Source organism: Olea europaea, unplaced genomic scaffold, assembly GCF_002742605.1.
Source record: "Olea europaea var. sylvestris unplaced genomic scaffold, O_europaea_v1 scaffold349, whole genome shotgun sequence".
NCBI classification, from domain to species: Eukaryota; Viridiplantae; Streptophyta; class Magnoliopsida; order Lamiales; family Oleaceae; genus Olea; species Olea europaea.
Window position 1 is genome coordinate 418,774 of NW_019254008.1, and position 18,686 is coordinate 437,459.

At 34.9% G+C, this 18,686-nt stretch overlaps 2 protein-coding genes across 2 annotated transcripts; both read left to right on the forward strand.

Annotated features, from left to right (window-relative positions):
- The first annotated feature begins 2,251 nt into the window (after positions 1–2,251).
- On the forward strand, positions 2,252–4,462 carry LOC111386284 (xyloglucan galactosyltransferase XLT2-like). The gene has a single exon (XM_023010746.1). It carries the CDS (start codon positions 2,804–2,806, stop codon positions 4,331–4,333), a length of 1,530 nt encoding a protein of 509 aa, XP_022866514.1. The 5' UTR covers positions 2,252–2,803; the 3' UTR covers positions 4,334–4,462.
- Positions 4,463–11,194: 6,732 nt separating this feature from the next.
- On the forward strand, positions 11,195–16,157 carry LOC111386267 (DEAD-box ATP-dependent RNA helicase 7-like). The gene is made up of 14 exons (XM_023010730.1): positions 11,195–11,784; positions 12,626–12,760; positions 12,881–13,021; positions 13,105–13,216; positions 13,405–13,475; positions 13,601–13,755; positions 13,858–13,969; positions 14,301–14,402; positions 14,508–14,568; positions 14,661–14,829; positions 14,897–14,993; positions 15,082–15,176; positions 15,448–15,581; positions 15,740–16,157. The coding sequence occupies exons 1-14, from the start codon at positions 11,329–11,331 to the stop codon at positions 15,964–15,966; spliced, it is 2,067 nt and encodes a 688-aa protein (XP_022866498.1). The 5' UTR covers positions 11,195–11,328; the 3' UTR covers positions 15,967–16,157.
- The last annotated feature ends 2,529 nt before the right edge of the window (positions 16,158–18,686 follow it).

The following is an 18,686-nucleotide window of genomic DNA, read 5'->3' on the forward strand; positions in this document are numbered from 1 at the left end:
GAAAAAAAGTCTAGTTGTATATAATTTTTGTACATAAGGATGTCCACACTCCTAACATAGGTTGGGGCCAACGCGAAAGTGGAAGTAAAGGTTGTGGTAGATTCATTGTATATAAGATGTTATTGTCTCAACTAGCAATATTTTAGATATTTAGGTACGATTATTCATTCAAGTCACCGTATTTTTAAGTATTTGTCTGGTTTCACTTATTTTATATTCATTGGTGATGTCTGATAAGTAATATGGGTGAGTAATACCACTTAACGTTGGACGTCTGCTCCTCAAGAAGCAGTGTACTTTCAAATCATTTCGATATAAAATTGAGGTTTTCTTTGGCTGTGAATTTTCAGTAATTATTACCTCATATTCCTCTATTATTGTAAAACTTAGATTGAGGTCTTTTTCTAGGAGTAATGTTATTAATAGGCGAAGACATCTTATATGACGATTTGTGATTTAATGTATTATTATATAGTTTTTTCTTGTTTCATATTTCAAATCACTAACTGCTATACATATATCACATATGACAATTACAATGGTGAGTAATTACAAATAACATTATTCATTTGCTAATGATTGAACTTTAAATTGCAGTGATGGACCACATGTCTTTGTTGAGTGATAAATAAAAAAATCAATTTCTTGTTCTCTTGTTCCATGCTAAATGCGATAATTGACAAGTCAATATCAACTAAATTGATTAATTTTGATTTCGCATTTAATTAATGCCAAGTTTTTGTTAATTTTGGTTATGGAATGTCCTATTAATTTAAAGTGATAAATATATCGATTATAATAATTAATTTGATATTTGTTATACGCAGGTCCCTTCAAGAATGTGTCATTTTGTGCCACTATATTTCTCACCGCAACGAATATATTTTGCTTTAACATAAAATGCAAACTTTTTAAATTAAGATAACATTATAAATTATATAAAATTTATAGTACTCCACGGAGAAAAGGACCTAAAAGAGAGAGACATTAGAATGTGACTTTAGATTAGCCGTTTACTATATTTTAAGTTGGAACAAATTTCGTTTTCAACCACACATTTTAATTGAACTTATAAGAACGATTTACCTTTTAACATGCATTTTAGGATTTGACGACTTATTAATTTTCATAAACCTTTGGTTTGACCCCTCAAACCAGCGTTAACTTTACTTTAACTGATGAAAAGTACCAGGTAAATTATTGGTACTTGACCAGCCAATTTTATCAACTTTTAATCATACGGATCACCAATTTTTATTAAAATTTAAAAAATTAATTTTTATCCAAATCAGATAGGGACTTAATCTACTATTTTCAGATCCAACAAGTCGTTAGTAAAAATTTTGTGTCAAGACTAGGATGACAATAGGTCGAGCCAATGAGTTCAAACTCCATTTGAGCCGAACTAAGCTTTATTTTTTATTTTTTTCAGAAGCACTTGCAAGTCAACTAGTGGACTCGTGGACCGCTTAGCTCTGACTATAAATTTCGCCACAAGACCAAGAGGAGTCCACTTTGTGGACACGAATAGATCTCGACACGCCCATGAGGCCAAACCAGTTTAATTCAACCATTACCAGCCCTAATCGAAACATACAGCTATACACGGCCACCACTACCCAACTGGCAATTGCAATCTCATTCTCAACTGTTAGCTTTTCCTTTGTTTTATTTGCGCCGCGCCCTGACGACAAAGGCTGAACGGCCATCATTGGTTCAAATTCTAACTTATCTTCATGCATCAAATTTCAAAATCCGGCTGCTGGCGCCAGCCATGATAAAACCTTACTTTAGTGGATATAGCCGATCATTCCCAGAAAATACAATAACATTTTGCTTCAGATTTCGGGTGAATTAAAATTTGGATCAAAATTTAAAATCAAAGATAATAATTAATTTATACTATTTTATAAGAATAACTTTTCAATCACATATTTTATCAAAGTTTATTAAAAATTTGATTTTAATCCACACCAAACAATCATTGACTCACACTTAGCCATCCCTTCTGCGCAATTACAACTCAAATATTGAGTGGATATAGCCGATCATTCCCAGAAAATACAATAATAGGAACAAGATTTTTATTTTATGTACGTTTAATACTATCCAATTAAATCTAACCCCACTCTTGTGGTGTAAATTAAAAGTTAAGTCAAAATTAACAATTAATTTTAATAACACATTTCATCCTTTTTTTTTTTTTTTTTTTTTTTATAAAAATCTACTAAAACCTTAATTTTAATCCACACCAAATAGAGTCTAATATTATGTACCCATCGGTACTGTATAAATAAAATTTTATTTCTTTTCATCTCCCGTCTAAATTAGAGGGCTTGCATTTTGATCGAAACCAATCGAACAAGGCAACAAGATCTATCCAACCAAACTAGTTGATGGGAGATTAGGTTCATTTCAGTTAAAATTATTTGATTCTAAAATTAAATTAAATTTGGTATAATGTGGATCTTCCCTTGGTAGGGTAAAGTGTTAAGCAAAATTACCCTCAATAGCCTGATTTTAATTTAGGCCTTCAAGAAATACACGTCTGTTTGCCTTCTCCAGCTGATAAAACCACAGTGAACGTCTAATCTATTGATCCTTTCAATGCCCATAAGCCCACCATCTCAACCAAATTTAAGCTTCAATTCCACTGTCCTCCGCCACCCCCAATAGCCCTGTTTCTTCCACTGTGACCGCCGACGGAGTCATCACCACGGACACTACCACTCAAAAGTTAGCTTCTGCTTCACGGCAAAACCAACAAATTGTCAGCGGCAAACGCCTTAGAAGACCAATCCTGATGCTTCCCATTTCCCATGACGCATCATCCGAACAACCCGCAAATCCAAAACCCCAAAACCCAGAAGTCTTATATCGTAAAAATTTGTTCAACACACTAAAACCTTACCTCCCTTTCCGCCACTGTCGCTTATGGTTTTTCCTCGCCGTCCTCCTCCAGCTCCTCCTCCTCCTTTACGCCCCGTCTATCCTCTTGTCCCTCTCCGCAGCCAGCACTCCAAACCCTTCCCCCACTATACAAAACCTTACTTCCTCCTCCACCGCCGCAACAACAATTATTCCCACTAATAATAATAATAATAATAATAATCCCACAACCTCTGGAAGCTGCCCATATGGTGAAGTTTACATTTACAACCTCCCGCCACTTTTTAACTCTGAGATAGTGAAAAATTGCCATGATTTGAACCCATGGAATTCACGCTGCGACGCTCTTTCGAATTCGGGTTTTGGCAAAACCGCCACCGGGATTTCAAAGGTTGTCCCGGAAAATATAAGCCCTGCATGGTTTTGGACCGACCAATTCTCGACGGAGCTAATTTACCACAATCGCATGATGAATTACCGGTGTAGAACCTTGGAAGCAGAATCTGCTACTGCTTTTTACATTCCGTTTTACACTGGACTCGCGATCGAGAAGTATTTATTCACCAGCAATTCCACAGCACAAGAACGCGATCAGCACTGCAAGATGATGTTGGATTGGGTAAGTGATCAGCGCTACTTCAAGAAATCATATTGCTGGGATCATTTTATCTCCATGGGCCGGATTTCATGGGATTTTCGCAGATCGAAGGAGGAAGATTGGGGTTCAAGTTGCATTTACATGCCCAAAATGCGTAACATCACGCGGCTGTTGATTGAGCGGAACCCTTGGGACTACTTCGACGTTGGAATCCCTTACCCCACAGGATTCCACCCCAGCTCCGCCCATGACGTCATCAATTGGCAAGAATTTGTCCGCTCACGGCGGCGGAACACCCTCTTTTGCTTTGCCGGCGCAACAAGGGGAATTATAAAGAACGATTTCCGGGGGATTTTACTGAGTCAATGCTATGACGAGTCAGACTCATGCAGAGTCGTGGACTGTGCCGGGTCAAAGTGCGCAAACGGTACGTCGGAAATTTTATCCACATTTCTTGACTCGGATTTTTGCTTGCAGCCAAGAGGGGATAGTTTCACTCGGCGGTCCATTTTTGACTGCATGGTGGCCGGTTCAATCCCGGTTTTCTTCTGGCACCGGTCTGCTTACGTTCAGTATGAGTGGTTCCTGCCGACCGAACCGGAAAGTTACTCGGTTTTCGTTGACAGGAATGAGGTGAAAAATGGGACCTCAATAAAGAGTGTTCTTGAAAAAATTAGCAAAGAAAAAGTGAAAAAAATGAGAGAAAAAGTCGTTGAAGTAATACCAAAAATTGTGTATGCAAAGCCCAATGAAGGATTGGAGGGCATAAAGGATGCATTTGATGTGGCTGTGGAAGGGGTATTGAGAAGAATTAAGGAACGCAAAGAAGGGTATAAATGGAAATAAAAAATAGTTGAATTTTGTGAATTATTAAGATTGGTAATCATTTTTTGGATGTTACTTACACTTATTTTATGTATTTGTAAACACATTTATACAAATTACGATAAAAAATAAATGAGTTTTTCCTTCTTATTTGGTGTAAATTATTAGAAGAAAATGTCATTTTATTTTTTGTTCCTTTCCCGTATGGCTGTTTTCATATTTTTAAAGACTCTATAAGTTCAAGAGAACAGTATTCACACCAAATAGTGATGTTAGAGTATTAGTTTAGATTACCACACTTGATACGTTCAATTAAATTAATAGTATGATATTGTATTAAAGTAATTTATCATTAATATCATGCAGTTACTATCTGTATTGATACGAAATCACATTACTCAACAAAATATAAAGGTCGAGGACAACTTTTCAAAATAGACCTTTACAAGCAGATTTTTGAGAGTAGCCCTTCTCCATAAACAATAACGATAATTCGAGCGATGATAATTTTTGAGAGTAGCCCTCCTCCAACTTAGAATGAATCGAAACTAATTGAGGATTTACTAAGAGTCTACCTAACGGTAATCCTAAACTAATGAACTGAATATAATTAGCAGAAATACATTTTCTCTATATTTCATAATACACATAATAGTAACATCACACATTTTCCTTCGTACTATCTCCCTATCTAATTACATAAGACATCTCTTTTAACAGAAAAAAATTCTGCTGGATGAATGCAAACTGGAAAATAACATCAAGAATTCAAAATTTTTGGTATATTTCCTGTAGTAATTGCAAGAAAACGTCCAACGTAAACTTTGAAAAAATTCATAAATATTGCTTCTGCAAATATGAACATGCAAGTGCTGCCCCAAAGAAATTTCTTCTATTAAACATAAGTTCAAAACTTTACTAATAATTACTTCATGAACAAGCTACATAATGTATAGCTGCCCCAAAAAAAAAACAGTAAATGATTTCATACAACTTGAAGACAAATCTGATTCATTAGATACAACCAGCATAGAAAATGCAGTAGAGGTGTTACTAGAAAGTAATGTCAATACCATAATGAACCATCTTAAAAAGGTAGAACATCATGTCTAACATCCTTCAATAATGCTTTCTTTCTTCATAACAAATATGCCACTATATTGAAATATATTACCTCTACCACAGGAATGAAATACTGAACTCAATGATGTTGTGAAATTGGAAAGTGATACAAAAATGATCTTTTACCTAAAGGTGACAGAAAAGCGCTACTACTCACTTGAGTACCGCTTTGAAATCATATCCGTATTCAACTCTGCCGTGCCGACTGAAATAAATTCCTCATTTATCACAGATGATGCGAACAGGCCAATTGAAATGAAAGAAAGTTCAGACAACAAAGATGCAAAGGGCAAGAACAAAGTTGATGGCCAACCCGATGAAATTTTCATAGCCACTGAAGAAATCACTCCACCACATGAAAAAAGGTCTCTCTTCCAACCATCGAATGTACCTACTGAAGTAGAGTCAAAACCCAAGAAAAAGACTCACACAGACTATAAAACTGATGAACGAAACACTGTAATGCCCTCAAAACAAAAACATGAGTGTGCAACATCTATATTACTTTTGTGACAATAAGCAGTCATGAGTGTTTTATTTTGTAATTTTGAAAAAAGTAAAATGATCTCTCTATGTCTATGTCTATGTCTATGTACACGAACCTAATCATATACGTTCGGGTACAGACTACGGTTAAAATACTGTCGAATAGCAATAAAAATACTACTTTTGACATTATTAATAGGTTGTTGTACTTATTTTAGTTTCCTTTTTATCCTTTCTGTTGCAAACACAACGAGCTATTTCTTAAATCATACTTATATAAATATTTCTCCATTTTCACACACTACTTCATCAAATCCAATACTATATAAATAACAATAAAGAAAAGAAACTAAATATAAAGATTATAAAAAGGAATTGCAGGCAAAAATAGAAGAAAATCATTATAAAAAATAAATATTCTTTAATTCAAATTTAACAAATTAATTTCTTAAAGAATATATAAATATTATTTAATATCCAATCCAATAATATATATAATAATAAAGAAAAGAAACTAAATGTAAATATTAAAAAAAGAATTGCAGGCAAAATAGAAAAAAAATTATTATAAAGTTTTTAAATTAAAATGAAATAATTAAGATTAAAAATAAATATTATTTAATTCAAACTTAACAAATTACTTTCTTAAACAATAAATAAATATTATTTAATTAAACAAAAAATTAAGAAAACAATATATTAATACTATTTAATTAAAATTGAAAGAAATAAATTTTGTCATAAAGAGAAAATAATTAAAGGAAATTTTAAATAAAACAAAAAATTTATAGTACGAACAAAACAAATTTAAATAAAAAATAAGCAAAAAGAATTATCTTCTTGGACGGAGTGTCTCTCCTTTAAAAAATGACATACTTTCCTTTTGACCTTGTAAAAGGAGAGTTCCCTCATTTCTCTCTGTGAAATGAGAGTTTCAATGGATGGAAATTTTTTTTGTTTATATTATAGATAAATATTTTTTTATTTAAATTTTTTTCTCATTGAACTTAATTTTTTCAAATGTTGCTTTTTTTTTTCCTTCAAAGGACAATTTTTTTTTTCCATTTAAAATTTTTTTCAATATAAATTTGTTCAATGTAAAATTATTTCAATTTTTCTATTAGTGGAAATTACTGATTAATTTATTTTTTAAATTTTTTTCGTAGTATAGATAATTGTTTTCTATTTAAATTTTTTTAAAATTATTTTCTCTTTATGATTGAACTTAATTTTTTCAATTATTACGTTTCTCTCCTTCAAAGGATAAATTCTTTTCTATTTCAAATTTTTTCAATATAAATTTGTTTGATTTAAAATTATTTGAGTTTTTTTTCTACTGGTGGAAATTACTGCTTTTCTTTGCACAGAGCTGAACTGTTCATTTTTATCATTACTATATTGAATCATTCAATTTCAAAATTACGTACATCACACATAGCTTATCTCAAATGTTTATTTTTATACTTAATTGATTTGCTTCTCTAAACTCATATCAACATTAAAAACGTTAATATCACGCTCAAAATGATCATGCTTGTGCATTGCATGGGCGATAGACTAGTATCTAAAATAGCTCTTCTAAAATCGAGCACGAATTGATAGAAGACTCAAAATTTTGGCATCAATGGAGCATCTATTAGAGCTACGGACCACTTGAAACACAATGTGAGGTATTGAACCCGTAGTGCCTCAAATACTCAACTCAATATAAGAAAGTAAAATTATTATGCATATGTAGAATTTGAAAACAAGTTATTACATATCTTTAGTGAAGAAATAAGGATTACGATCATGCTCGGCAAAAACATTTGCTTTCTTTTAACCTAGGGTACACAAATTGTGGCAAATAAGCTGGGAGCTTAAAAGAAAACAATTTTTTTCCTACTACATTAATACTGTTTGTTTTAAACATTACATGTGACCAACATTGAGGCCCGTTTGGACTCCATTTTAATTTTAATAAAAATTTTTCTTTTTTTGTTTCAACCACAATTTCTTCAATAAAATAATATTAAGTGTAAAAGTCCAAAAATTTTCCTTTTTTAACTACACATTTTTTTTAAAAAAATACTATTTTAAAATACATTTTCCTCTAAATCTTGTTAAAATGGAGCCCAAAGAAGGGCTAACTCAGCTAGTTTGCCTCCAATTATAGAATCACACCACATACTTGGATCCACAGTATTATGAATTCATCGTTGTGCAAATATTTTATTGAATATTATTTGCAATTTGGATTTGCAAGATTTGTACAAGGGCCCTACCCATGAACAGTTTATCTAAGACAAAACATGTTAATAAGCTGATCATGTTACTGGGAACACCTTTGTCTGCTCGAGGCTGCTTCAAATAGGGATTCAAATATATATTAACAATCTCTTTTCTGATCGTCAAATTCTTTTTCCATTTCGTAGAGATCGGAAGATTGGATTCAAACTGAAGAATAATGATTGGTATAAAAATAACTCACTTATTGGTCTTTGACCGCTTCAGTCACTACGAACTCCTTCGATCAGTGCAATGAAATGTGTCTATTTATCTATTTCTTGACTCAAAATGGGAGCGAGTTTGAAAAAATATCTGAGAGTGTCTGGGGATGGACAAAGAAGGTATCTTGTCGCTTTCTTTTTTCTTTTCATCAGAATTATTTAACAAAAATTCGTAGGTTCAAGAAGGGAGAAAAAGAAGCTCTAGGTATGATTATGAGTTATGACCAATTTATTGGTGTTAAGCTCATGTCTCAGCACCAATTGTCGAGTGAAAAAGGCCTTAGCTCAATTCGTACAAATGCTGAGTTTAAAATGATGCAAAGCATCATGTGAATATAACTAGCCTGGATCAAGTTCGAAATAGTTACATTACATGCATGTAAAAGTTTAGAGCAACACCAACCAAAAAGGGTATTTGATGTGAAGACTAGTTAGCGAAAAGCTCATACATCGAGATATACAAAGACGTGACATCTTACTTTACTAATCAAGGTGCACCAAGATTTCCATCCGGTAAAATCGAAATTTGTACTTTCAAGTTACAATAATAAGGAACATCTTCTACTTATAAGTGGTAAAAAACAATTACTATAGCTATTCTGACGGCTATGGGCCTCCAAGATGTTGCTTTGTAAAGTGAAGGAGATGGATATTGTACACATAATTACTAAGCGGGACATATTTTTGTGGCCAATGTAGCAGTCGTCCAGTGTGTGCTTGGCATACTTGTAACCTCTGTGATTGGAAAGCACCTTATTCATTCATTTGGACTATGTGGTTAGTCTTTGGTCTTTCTAATGGGCTTTACATCTACTTGGCATTGATAGTGATGTTGCTTGAAAAGTAAACATTATGAATTTTGCGTTCTATGTTCGTGCTTAGACTCTCCCAAGTACTGATGTAAAAAAGACGAGGGGTTGCTTAAAGTTAAGACGGCAACTGTTGCTTGAAAGATAAACATCATGAATTTTGTGATCTATGTTCGTGCTTAGACTCTTCCAAGTACTGAACAAAAAAAAGACAAGGGATTGCTTAAAGTTGGGGGGGGGGGGTTAACTTTGTTATTTGGATGTCTTCAGCATCATCACTTATCTCCCCTCTCAAGGTTAAATAAAATCTTTGAGTTGACAGAATATCGAGTAAAGTAAATTTTAATTATCTTGTGTTGTAACTATTGGCTTTTCGCATATCGATTGGTTCAATATCATGGTGAAACCAACAACCTTGGGCTAATACCCAATATTATACATGAGGCATGGTGGCCTGAGTTGAATGCAAGTGCATATGAATTTATAAGTGAGGGTGATGGCTCTAGTTCAATGTAAGTGAGGTTTGATAACAATGTGATTAGGCTTGATAAGCCGATAGTGATGCACAACATTTGTGTGAGAGTGTTGTCGATATGGATCATGATGTCATTAGACTCAATCTAAAAATCATTAGGTGATCATAAAACATATTGCGATGCGTGAGATTATCCTTGGGCTTGAACACACAACGTGTAAGTCTAAGGTCCTTGACCTCCTTGTGACTATGGGCAAGCTTAGTGTGGAGCTAGAGATATAAGTTGCGTGTATTACAAGTTTGATATAGATACTTGGTCTAAAAATTATTTAGTGTGTTGATCTTATTATAGGCATGAGATCTAAGGATACATTGTTCGATTTCTTTTTAGGCTGAATGCCATTGCTATAGGTAGGGTGTGTAGTCAGATTTGAGGTGGGACATATGCCAATAAAAGCTACGGTCTATCAGAGAGTTTGTTGCACGCTCGATTTTTATTCCATTTATTACGTCATTTAAATAATAATAAGGCTTTCGAAGGTATATAAAGATTGAAAAACGTAATTTAAAAACCTTCAATTCACTTAACTATAGGTTTTTACACTTAGGCCACGAGTATTGATGCTTAAACAGCATTGTGGTTTCGTTTTAAAGATGAAGGTTAAAATAAGCACAACAAAACTTCCTCATCTCCTTACTATAACTAGCCGTACGAGAATTGAAAAGTACAAAATTTTACATACTAATATTTAAAAAAAAGTTCAAAATTATTCTATCATAATAGACTAATAATTATTAAAAAGAGATGTTAAAAGCATAGTTATTAAAATTTGACTAGACTTGTTGGTCAGATCTAATACACAATCAATCAAACCCCAAATTGGCCATATTGATATAATTGGAGCAGCTGACATTTATTGGTCAGGTCAAGACTTGATTAAAATCGATTAGGTTTCATTGATGAACCAGTCTAGTTAATTAGTGTTGTTTTAAAAAATAATTTTTTAAACACAAAAGTTTTGAATTTGGGCTATCCAAATTATATTATAAGCTTGCATTATCAACCTACTCAAGTTGATTTATCAACATTATCAGTTAAATAATTAATATACCTAAACTTTTACTTTTAAAAATAGTTTTATTTAAATTTTTTATCCATTATCAGGTCGAGTCTAATAACTATGGTTATTAAAACTTAAAAAAGTATGACAAGTCTACAAATTATTCTCCGTGATAGACCAGTGCTATTTGGCGAATTTTCTTCAAAATTTGTAACTTAGGCCCAAGCAAACACGGGACAAATTTGGGCTCAATAATGACAGTCTATTTGGTGCGGCCTAATCGTTTTCCTTTCGATTGGTCGATGCGAATATTCCAAAAACGACATTGGCAACATCAAAACGGCAAATTACGTGAATCTGAATTATCTGATACTCGAAATCAATCTAACGGTCACAATTAACTCCACCGCCATAGCCTATAAATTCTCAAACCCTAAACCTCACTCTCCTCTTTCCTGTCTGCTGCTGCTTCTGCACCTCATTGCAAATATCTTCTCGGCAGCTGCAGAACAGAAATCTCTCTCTCTCTCTCTCTCTCTCTCTCTCTCATATATATAGACACATATATATCATTATGACTTCTGGTGGTGTATCAAAGTCTACATCCTCTGACAAGAAGAAGAAAGTGAAGAAGGGTTCCATTGAAATTCCGGAGATTGGGGAATTTATTGAGAAAAAGAGCAAAAAGGAGAAAAAGACAAAAATACCCTCCGACGATTCGAATATTGAGAAAAAAGAAAAGAGGAAGCGAAAGGATACCGAAGTTGACAATGAGGAAGAGGAGAGGAGTGAGACTAGCTCGGAGATGGGCGAGCCGATGAATTTGAATCAGAAGAAAAGAATAAAGCTTAGTGATGAGGAAAACGAGGAGGAAGAGAATTCAAATGCCGTGTCGAATTTCCGGATCTCGAAGCCGTTGAGGGAGGCCTTGAAGGTCAAGGGGATCGAATCTCTGTTCCCGATACAGGCCATGACTTTTGATACCATCCTTGATGGGGTGGATTTGGTTGGTAGGGCTCGTACTGGTCAGGTAATGGCTTTTTTGTATGTAATTTGAGGTTTCAATTCAAGGTTTCTGAGTTCGGTTTTTAGCTTTACCAATAATGTGAAACATTTGAGTGGGATTGGTTGTCATTCTGTTATAAAAGTATTGAAATTTCAATGATTGCTTATACAATCTTTCTAGCTTTCTGAGCTGATTCTGAGAATAGAATGCGAGTTCCTCTTAGATATGCCCTAATGAGTGGAATTTGGGTAAAATTGGCTGCCTTTTATGTAAGTTTATATTTATTGTTATGTGTATCACAATGTTTTCACTGGAGTTTTGCTTCTCCACAAAATAAGATGATATTCAAAATCCAAGCTTATAGGATTTTCTTTATAAGCTGATGTTGTGTCTTTTAAGGTGACTGTAAAATGAAAGTAATTTAAAAGACGTGAATATTGTTTTTTTGTCACTTTCTTTCCTTTTCGTCCCTTTTATTACGATGCCCAAAATGCTGGATTATGTTTTTGAAGGAACTTCCCTATTTTGTTTCTTCAATTGGAGGTAATAATTTGAGTTTTATGAACTTTATGTTTTATTATTATTATTATTATAATTTTTTCGACTGTTTGCTTTAATCTTTATTATATTGTGCATTAGAATCCAATTTATAAGTTGTCCTGGTTCTAGTAACAGTAACGTTGGGTTAATGTGCCCCCCATTCTCCAAATAAAGTAAGATAATATTTGTAAACTTTGAGCCACCTTGAACTGGTGTTGGTATGCTAAAACAGTATGACAAATTGAAATTTGTCGAGCTCTAAAAACTTTGCTATGTGAATGTACCCAATATTATGTTAACTTAATATTTTCTTGGTATTTAACAGGGCAAAACACTGGCCTTTGTGTTACCCATGTTGGAGTCGTTGACAAATGGACCTACAAAAGCTTCAAGAAAGACGGGATATGGGAGGCCACCAAGTGTTCTTGTGCTTTTACCCACTAGAGAATTGGCCACTCAGGTATTTTTTTGGTTAACAAAATAACTGTTCTGATATCCTTTTTTACCTTTGATGGTTCCTCCGTCAAGTTTTCATTTTTTTATTTGTTTCATTCCCTCTCTGCCTTGTTTACGATTATAGGTGTTTTCTGACTTTGAATACTATGGTGGAGCATTGGGTTTGACTTCATGTTGCCTATATGGGGGATCTCCTTACCAGCCACAGCAAATTCAATTGAAAAGGGGTGTTGACATATTGATTGGCACTCCTGGCCGCATTAAGGTTATGTTTTTCATTAAAATACTTTGTGCTAAAATATTTCAACAATAACTTTTTCATTGATTTTTTTAGAGATCTTGGTGCAGGATCACATAGAGAGGGGGAATATTGACTTTAGCTCACTGAAGTTCCGTGTCCTTGATGAGGCTGATGAGATGTTGAGGATGGGTTTTGTTGAAGATGTTGAACTAATTCTAGGTGTGTAATATTTAACGATTCTGTAATGGAGTGGCTGGTGTCCGAATTGCTTACTACCATATAAGTAATAAAATATTGTATTAACTTTTGAGTAGTGCGTTATAATTGCTTTGCATTGTTTTTACTAGATTCTTAAATCTTTTTACTCCAATTATTAGTGTCACTAAATTTTCCATTTTGAAATCAAGGCAAGGTAGAGGATGCGAGCAAAGTTCAAACACTTCTCTTCAGTGCCACTTTGCCAGAATGGGTGAAGCATGTATGTGTTCCCACCGCCCGCTGCATCTGCTAATCTTTCTTTTTTGTGTGAATATTCTGCTCTAGATTATTGCTTTCGACAATATTGCAATTTTTTTTGCTGACACGAGTACTTTCTGAGACCAGATTGCATCTAAGTTTCTGAAAAGGGATAAGAAAACTGCTGATCTTGTTGGTAATGAGAAAATGAAAGCTAGTACCAGTGTGAGGCATATTGTTCTTCCTTGCTCAAGTTCTGCCAGATCTCAACTTATTCCCGACATCATTCGCTGTTATAGTAGGTCAGTTGCATATAACCCAATTGAATACAGGTTATAATTTTCTGATATGTTATTCGATTCATTTAACAATCCAATTCTTTTTTGCATGAATTTTTTATTCAGTGGTGGCCGCACTATTATTTTCACTGAGACAAAGGATTCTGCCTCTACACTTGCTGGCGTGTTGCCTGGAGCACGTGCTTTGCATGGGGACATACAACAAGCTACTCGAGAGGTAAATTCACATACACACACACACACACACGCACATATATATATTTATTTATTTATATTTATATATATTACTTTTTGTTTTTTTGTAAAAAATGTCGTATCAACTTACATACATCTCTCTATAAGAAAGAAAAATGGCTGTGGGATCAGCTAGGTTAACATGAGTAGAAATTATATTGCTCGGTCGAATGTACATGTTTCTATTGTTCCAGATGAACATTATTTCTTGTATATTCCTTCAGCTTAGATGAATCTTAACAAATTAATTCTTTAAGTTTCACCTATGTTCGATCATTTAAATAATGTTATAGTTTGTGCTATGATGCTGTCAGGTAACACTTGCTGGATTCAGATCAGGCAAATTTTTAACACTTGTGGCCACAAATGTGGCGGCACGTGGATTGGATATTGATGATGTCCAATTGATAATTCAGGTATGTTCCATTTTACTAAATCGATGAGCTTTCATATTATGTTGACAGCATGCATGTTGTAAACTGCTAGTAATGTGTGCACGAAAAAAATGTATTATGCTGTAGTGTGAGCCGCCACGTGATGTAGAGGCATATATTCATCGATCTGGACGAACTGGGAGAGCAGGTGGGATGAGTATAATACAGTTTCTTGAATATGATCCTTAAAATGGTTGGAGTTTCATTGTTTATATAACTGCATATTGCCACTTCATCTAGGGAAAACTGGTGTTGCTGTAATGCTTTATGATCCAAGAAAGTCGAATTTTTCTAGGATAGAAAGAGAATCTGGTGTGAAGTTTGAGCACATATCTGCTCCGCAGCCAGCTGATAGAGCTAAAGCTGCTGGTGCAGAAGCAGCTGAAAAAATCACTGAGATCTCTGATAGGTAACGTTTACCTTGGTAACTAGTATGTTTTGAATCAGGACATTCATATATACTTCATATTTTGTAGTGTCATTCCGGTCTTCAAGGCTGCTGCAGAAGAGCTCCTGAATACATCTACTTTATCACCGACTGAACTACTTGCAAAGGCACTTGCCAAGGCTGCTGTAGGTTCTATTTGCTTGTGCCTGTTTTGGTGGTGAACCACTTTTTGGTTCTATAATTGACACGTCAGGTTCACAATTTGTTATGCGGGGTTATACTGAAATCAAGAGTCGGTCACTTCTAAGTTCAATGGAGAACTCTGTTACAGTTCTCCTTCAGTGTGAAAGGCCCATCTACACGCCATCGTGAGTGCTCAGAACTCTTCTATATATCCATTTTCAGTCAAAAGTTTTGATGTATTGCAAATGGTCATCATGTGGACGGGTTACAATATTATATATTATGGTGGTCCATTATGTGAACCCAGACAAGGAATGATTTCAAAATATTTGTCAATGCCAACATGCTTCTCCTAGATCCTTCTTTTCATCTGCACTGGAAAAGATGCACAAGGGGAGGGGTTTTGCTCTGAAACAATTTAAAATTTTCATTTATTTCTTAACCATGATATGGCAGCTTTGCTTTTGGGGTTCTGCGGAGGTTTTTACCTGAAGAGAAGGTTGAGTCCATTAATGGGCTTGCTTTAACAGCTGATGGAAAAGGTGCAGTTTTTGATGTGGCAGCTGAAGACTTGGACACATTCCTTGCAGGTTAGTTCTGTTGGAATTTGGAGATAGCAACATCATGTGTGCTGTCCAATTGATGAATTTTCGAGCATTAACAATTTTCTATTTAGTTCGTCTACTTTCCTAACAATTCTAAGCAACCGAGGCTTGGTCTAATGAATGATCCATTTTGGGGGTTTTAGGCCAGGAAAATGCTGCTGGCGTAGGCTTAGAGGTAGTGAAATCATTACCGGCCTTGCAAGAAAGAGAGTCAAGAGGTGGACGATTTGGAGGTGGACGTGGTGGCTTTTCTGATAGGAGAGAGGGTAGGTTTGGCGGAGGAAGAGGCGGGTTTTCTGATAGGCGAAATGATAGGTTTTCCAGAGCTCCGAGAGGAGGAAGAGGTCATGGCAACAACCGCAATTGGTGAAACCCTTGACCGATAAACTTGTATGCATGCTTAAACATGCATAGAAATTTTGTGACCATAAAGAAAGTATTTAGTATATGTTATTTATTTATTTTCTGTTTTATTTAATGCTTTTGGTTTTGTAAAAGCACGATGTGCAATGTATTTTTTGCCATATTATTTAACTCTAGGCTTATGACTCTTGTTCTAAATATTAAATTGATTAGATCAACGATTGGTGGAAAATGGAGATAATTGCGTAATCTTCTGGAAAACTAACGAATGAAACATTTGACTGCTAGAATGTGTTGTCTTTTAATTTTCAAAATTTTAACAACTTTTTAAGTGGTTAAATTTTAATTTTAAGTACATATTTAATGGGATTCAAAACTTTTCGATTATATATTATATTAATTTTTATAAAAATCTGTTAAATTTTTTTTAATCAGAAGCTTTATAAGACAGACTTTGATTCTAATTATCACCTTTAGTAAGATTGATGTAAATAAGTAAGCTTTTTTAAAAACACTTAGAGGCTGTTTGGAGCGATTTTGAGAATTGATTTTTTGACTGTTAGGAGAAAAGTGGGGTCCACCTGTGAGAGAAGAAGTCAAATATGACGGTTGAAATAGTGAAATAACGGTCAAAAAATCAATTTTTTTGGTGAAAAAATCGGATCCAAACAGGCCTTTAGAAATATAATTTTTGCAAGTGAAAAAACATTTTGAGAATAAATTTTGTGAAAGGTTATTTATTTTTGAAGGTAAGTAAAAATTGTGATTTTTTAATTTATTGAAAGAATATGGAATTTTAAAGGGTAAATAGTTACTCTAGGTATTACTCATGTATAAACGAATATAGATCTTAGGTATCATCCTCAACTAAGATAATAAGTTGATATGGAAAACCCAAAAAAAAAAAAAAGAAAAAAAAAGAAAAAAGAAAAGAAAAAGTGGTGTAAATGTAATCTTTATCAATATGGTCGATTAATTAGGTAAAACGGTATTCCACAAAAATCGTACATGCACTTTTGATGCATACGATTCAAAAAATAATTGCCAAATGTTTCGCGCGGGTTAACTCGCTAACAATTAAAGGGGATCAGACGATTGTGTAAGGGACGAAACCTCTTGAGACAAAGTCCCAAAAAGGGGTGTTCTTTTATTGGCGATGAACTTTACAATTGGAAACGAAAAACAACGTACCTCCAAGGGGCGCAAGCACACGAGTTACAGAAAGGAAAGTATTTAAGTCTAAAAGCTAAAGAAATGAAAATTACATATTCTCTTGTTCGAGAGTTTTGGATTCGGTCCCTTGCTTCTACGCCTTTTCTCCCTTTTATACCTCATAGACGATCTCTTTGTGATTAACTACTCTGAAAACTGCTTGATCGTCCTATAACTACCCACTTTCTTTGTAGTGGCCATTTTGTCATGAAACCGCCTTTTAACTGCTGCCATTATCTTTCATCGTCCAACTGCTTTCGATTGACTTCCTTGAGTTGTGGAACGTGATAAGGCTACTTTAACAACTGCCTTGATAACTGCATTCCTTGATAATCACGATGCGTTATGTTTATTGACACCTTGGGCGACTTGAAGGTTTGAGCGAGAGTAGAACAACAGCTCTGGGCGACCGTATGACACTCGTTCGTTCAGATTCTGAGCGACTTGCAAACTTGGGCGATGGCATTACCGCATTCTTGGGCCTCTTGTTTGGGCCTTCACCTTGACTCGTTTGATTGGACTTCATTCTTTGGGCCGTCTGTTTTGGGGATTCTCCCATTGGGCTTTACTCCTTGGACTGTTCGACTTGGGCTGAATTTTTATGTGTCAACAATTACCCCCCAATATGGCAGAATTAATAATAATTATTGAATTTTGCCATATTCACTTCACGTCTCCAGCAACGTTAGCGATTCCCAAAGAATTTCAATCATTGTTTCCCTCTATAACTTGAAAAGGTGCGTCGCTTTGCAAACCCTTATAAACTTCAAACACGCCATTTTGCTGCTATCAAATCACGTTTCATATTTCTTGCGCATTCTTCACGATTCACGTAACTCTGAAAAGCTTCGTTCCTTCTTCAATGGCTACTTCGTCATCTCAAGCTAGCGACTCCTTTAATTTTGATGACTTTCAGAAACTCCTGAATCATCCATACGTAACCCCAAGTTTTCTCGTGCCCGCCGACGTTGGACGTAATGAGTTTTACTTGGGTCCTTTCTTCAACAATGCGGAGGCAGTTGAACAGGCGGCGGTGGGTCAGCTGTTTCCTTGCACTCATGGCCCTCCTTTTCTGAATTCTTTGCCGCTGGGGCCACTTCGTGAAAGAGGTATTCGCACTTGGCCCAAATCTGACGTAGCTTTTCGTAGGTGGCATGCTCGTCTTGTGGGTCATGGTCCTACTAAGGCACTTTTTGATAGCGCTAGGATTTCTGATTTGTTGGAAGTCTCTATTCGCCCCCCTACTTTTGATTCAGCGCTTTTTCCGATTGCTCTGAGCTTTTGGTCCTCTGAATATAACACCTTTATTTTTCCTCTTGGCCCCATGCCTATTACGTTAAGGGATGTTGGGGCCCTGGTAAATTTACCACCTTTGGGCGATACCATTTTCCCAGGCATCTTAGTTTCTGGTGGCGCCCCACAGTTCGGTAAAAACTATACCGATTCTTATTCAAGCCTGCAGACACTGCACAATCACTCGAGTGCTGAACCTACTCATGCTGAGCGAGTGGCCTT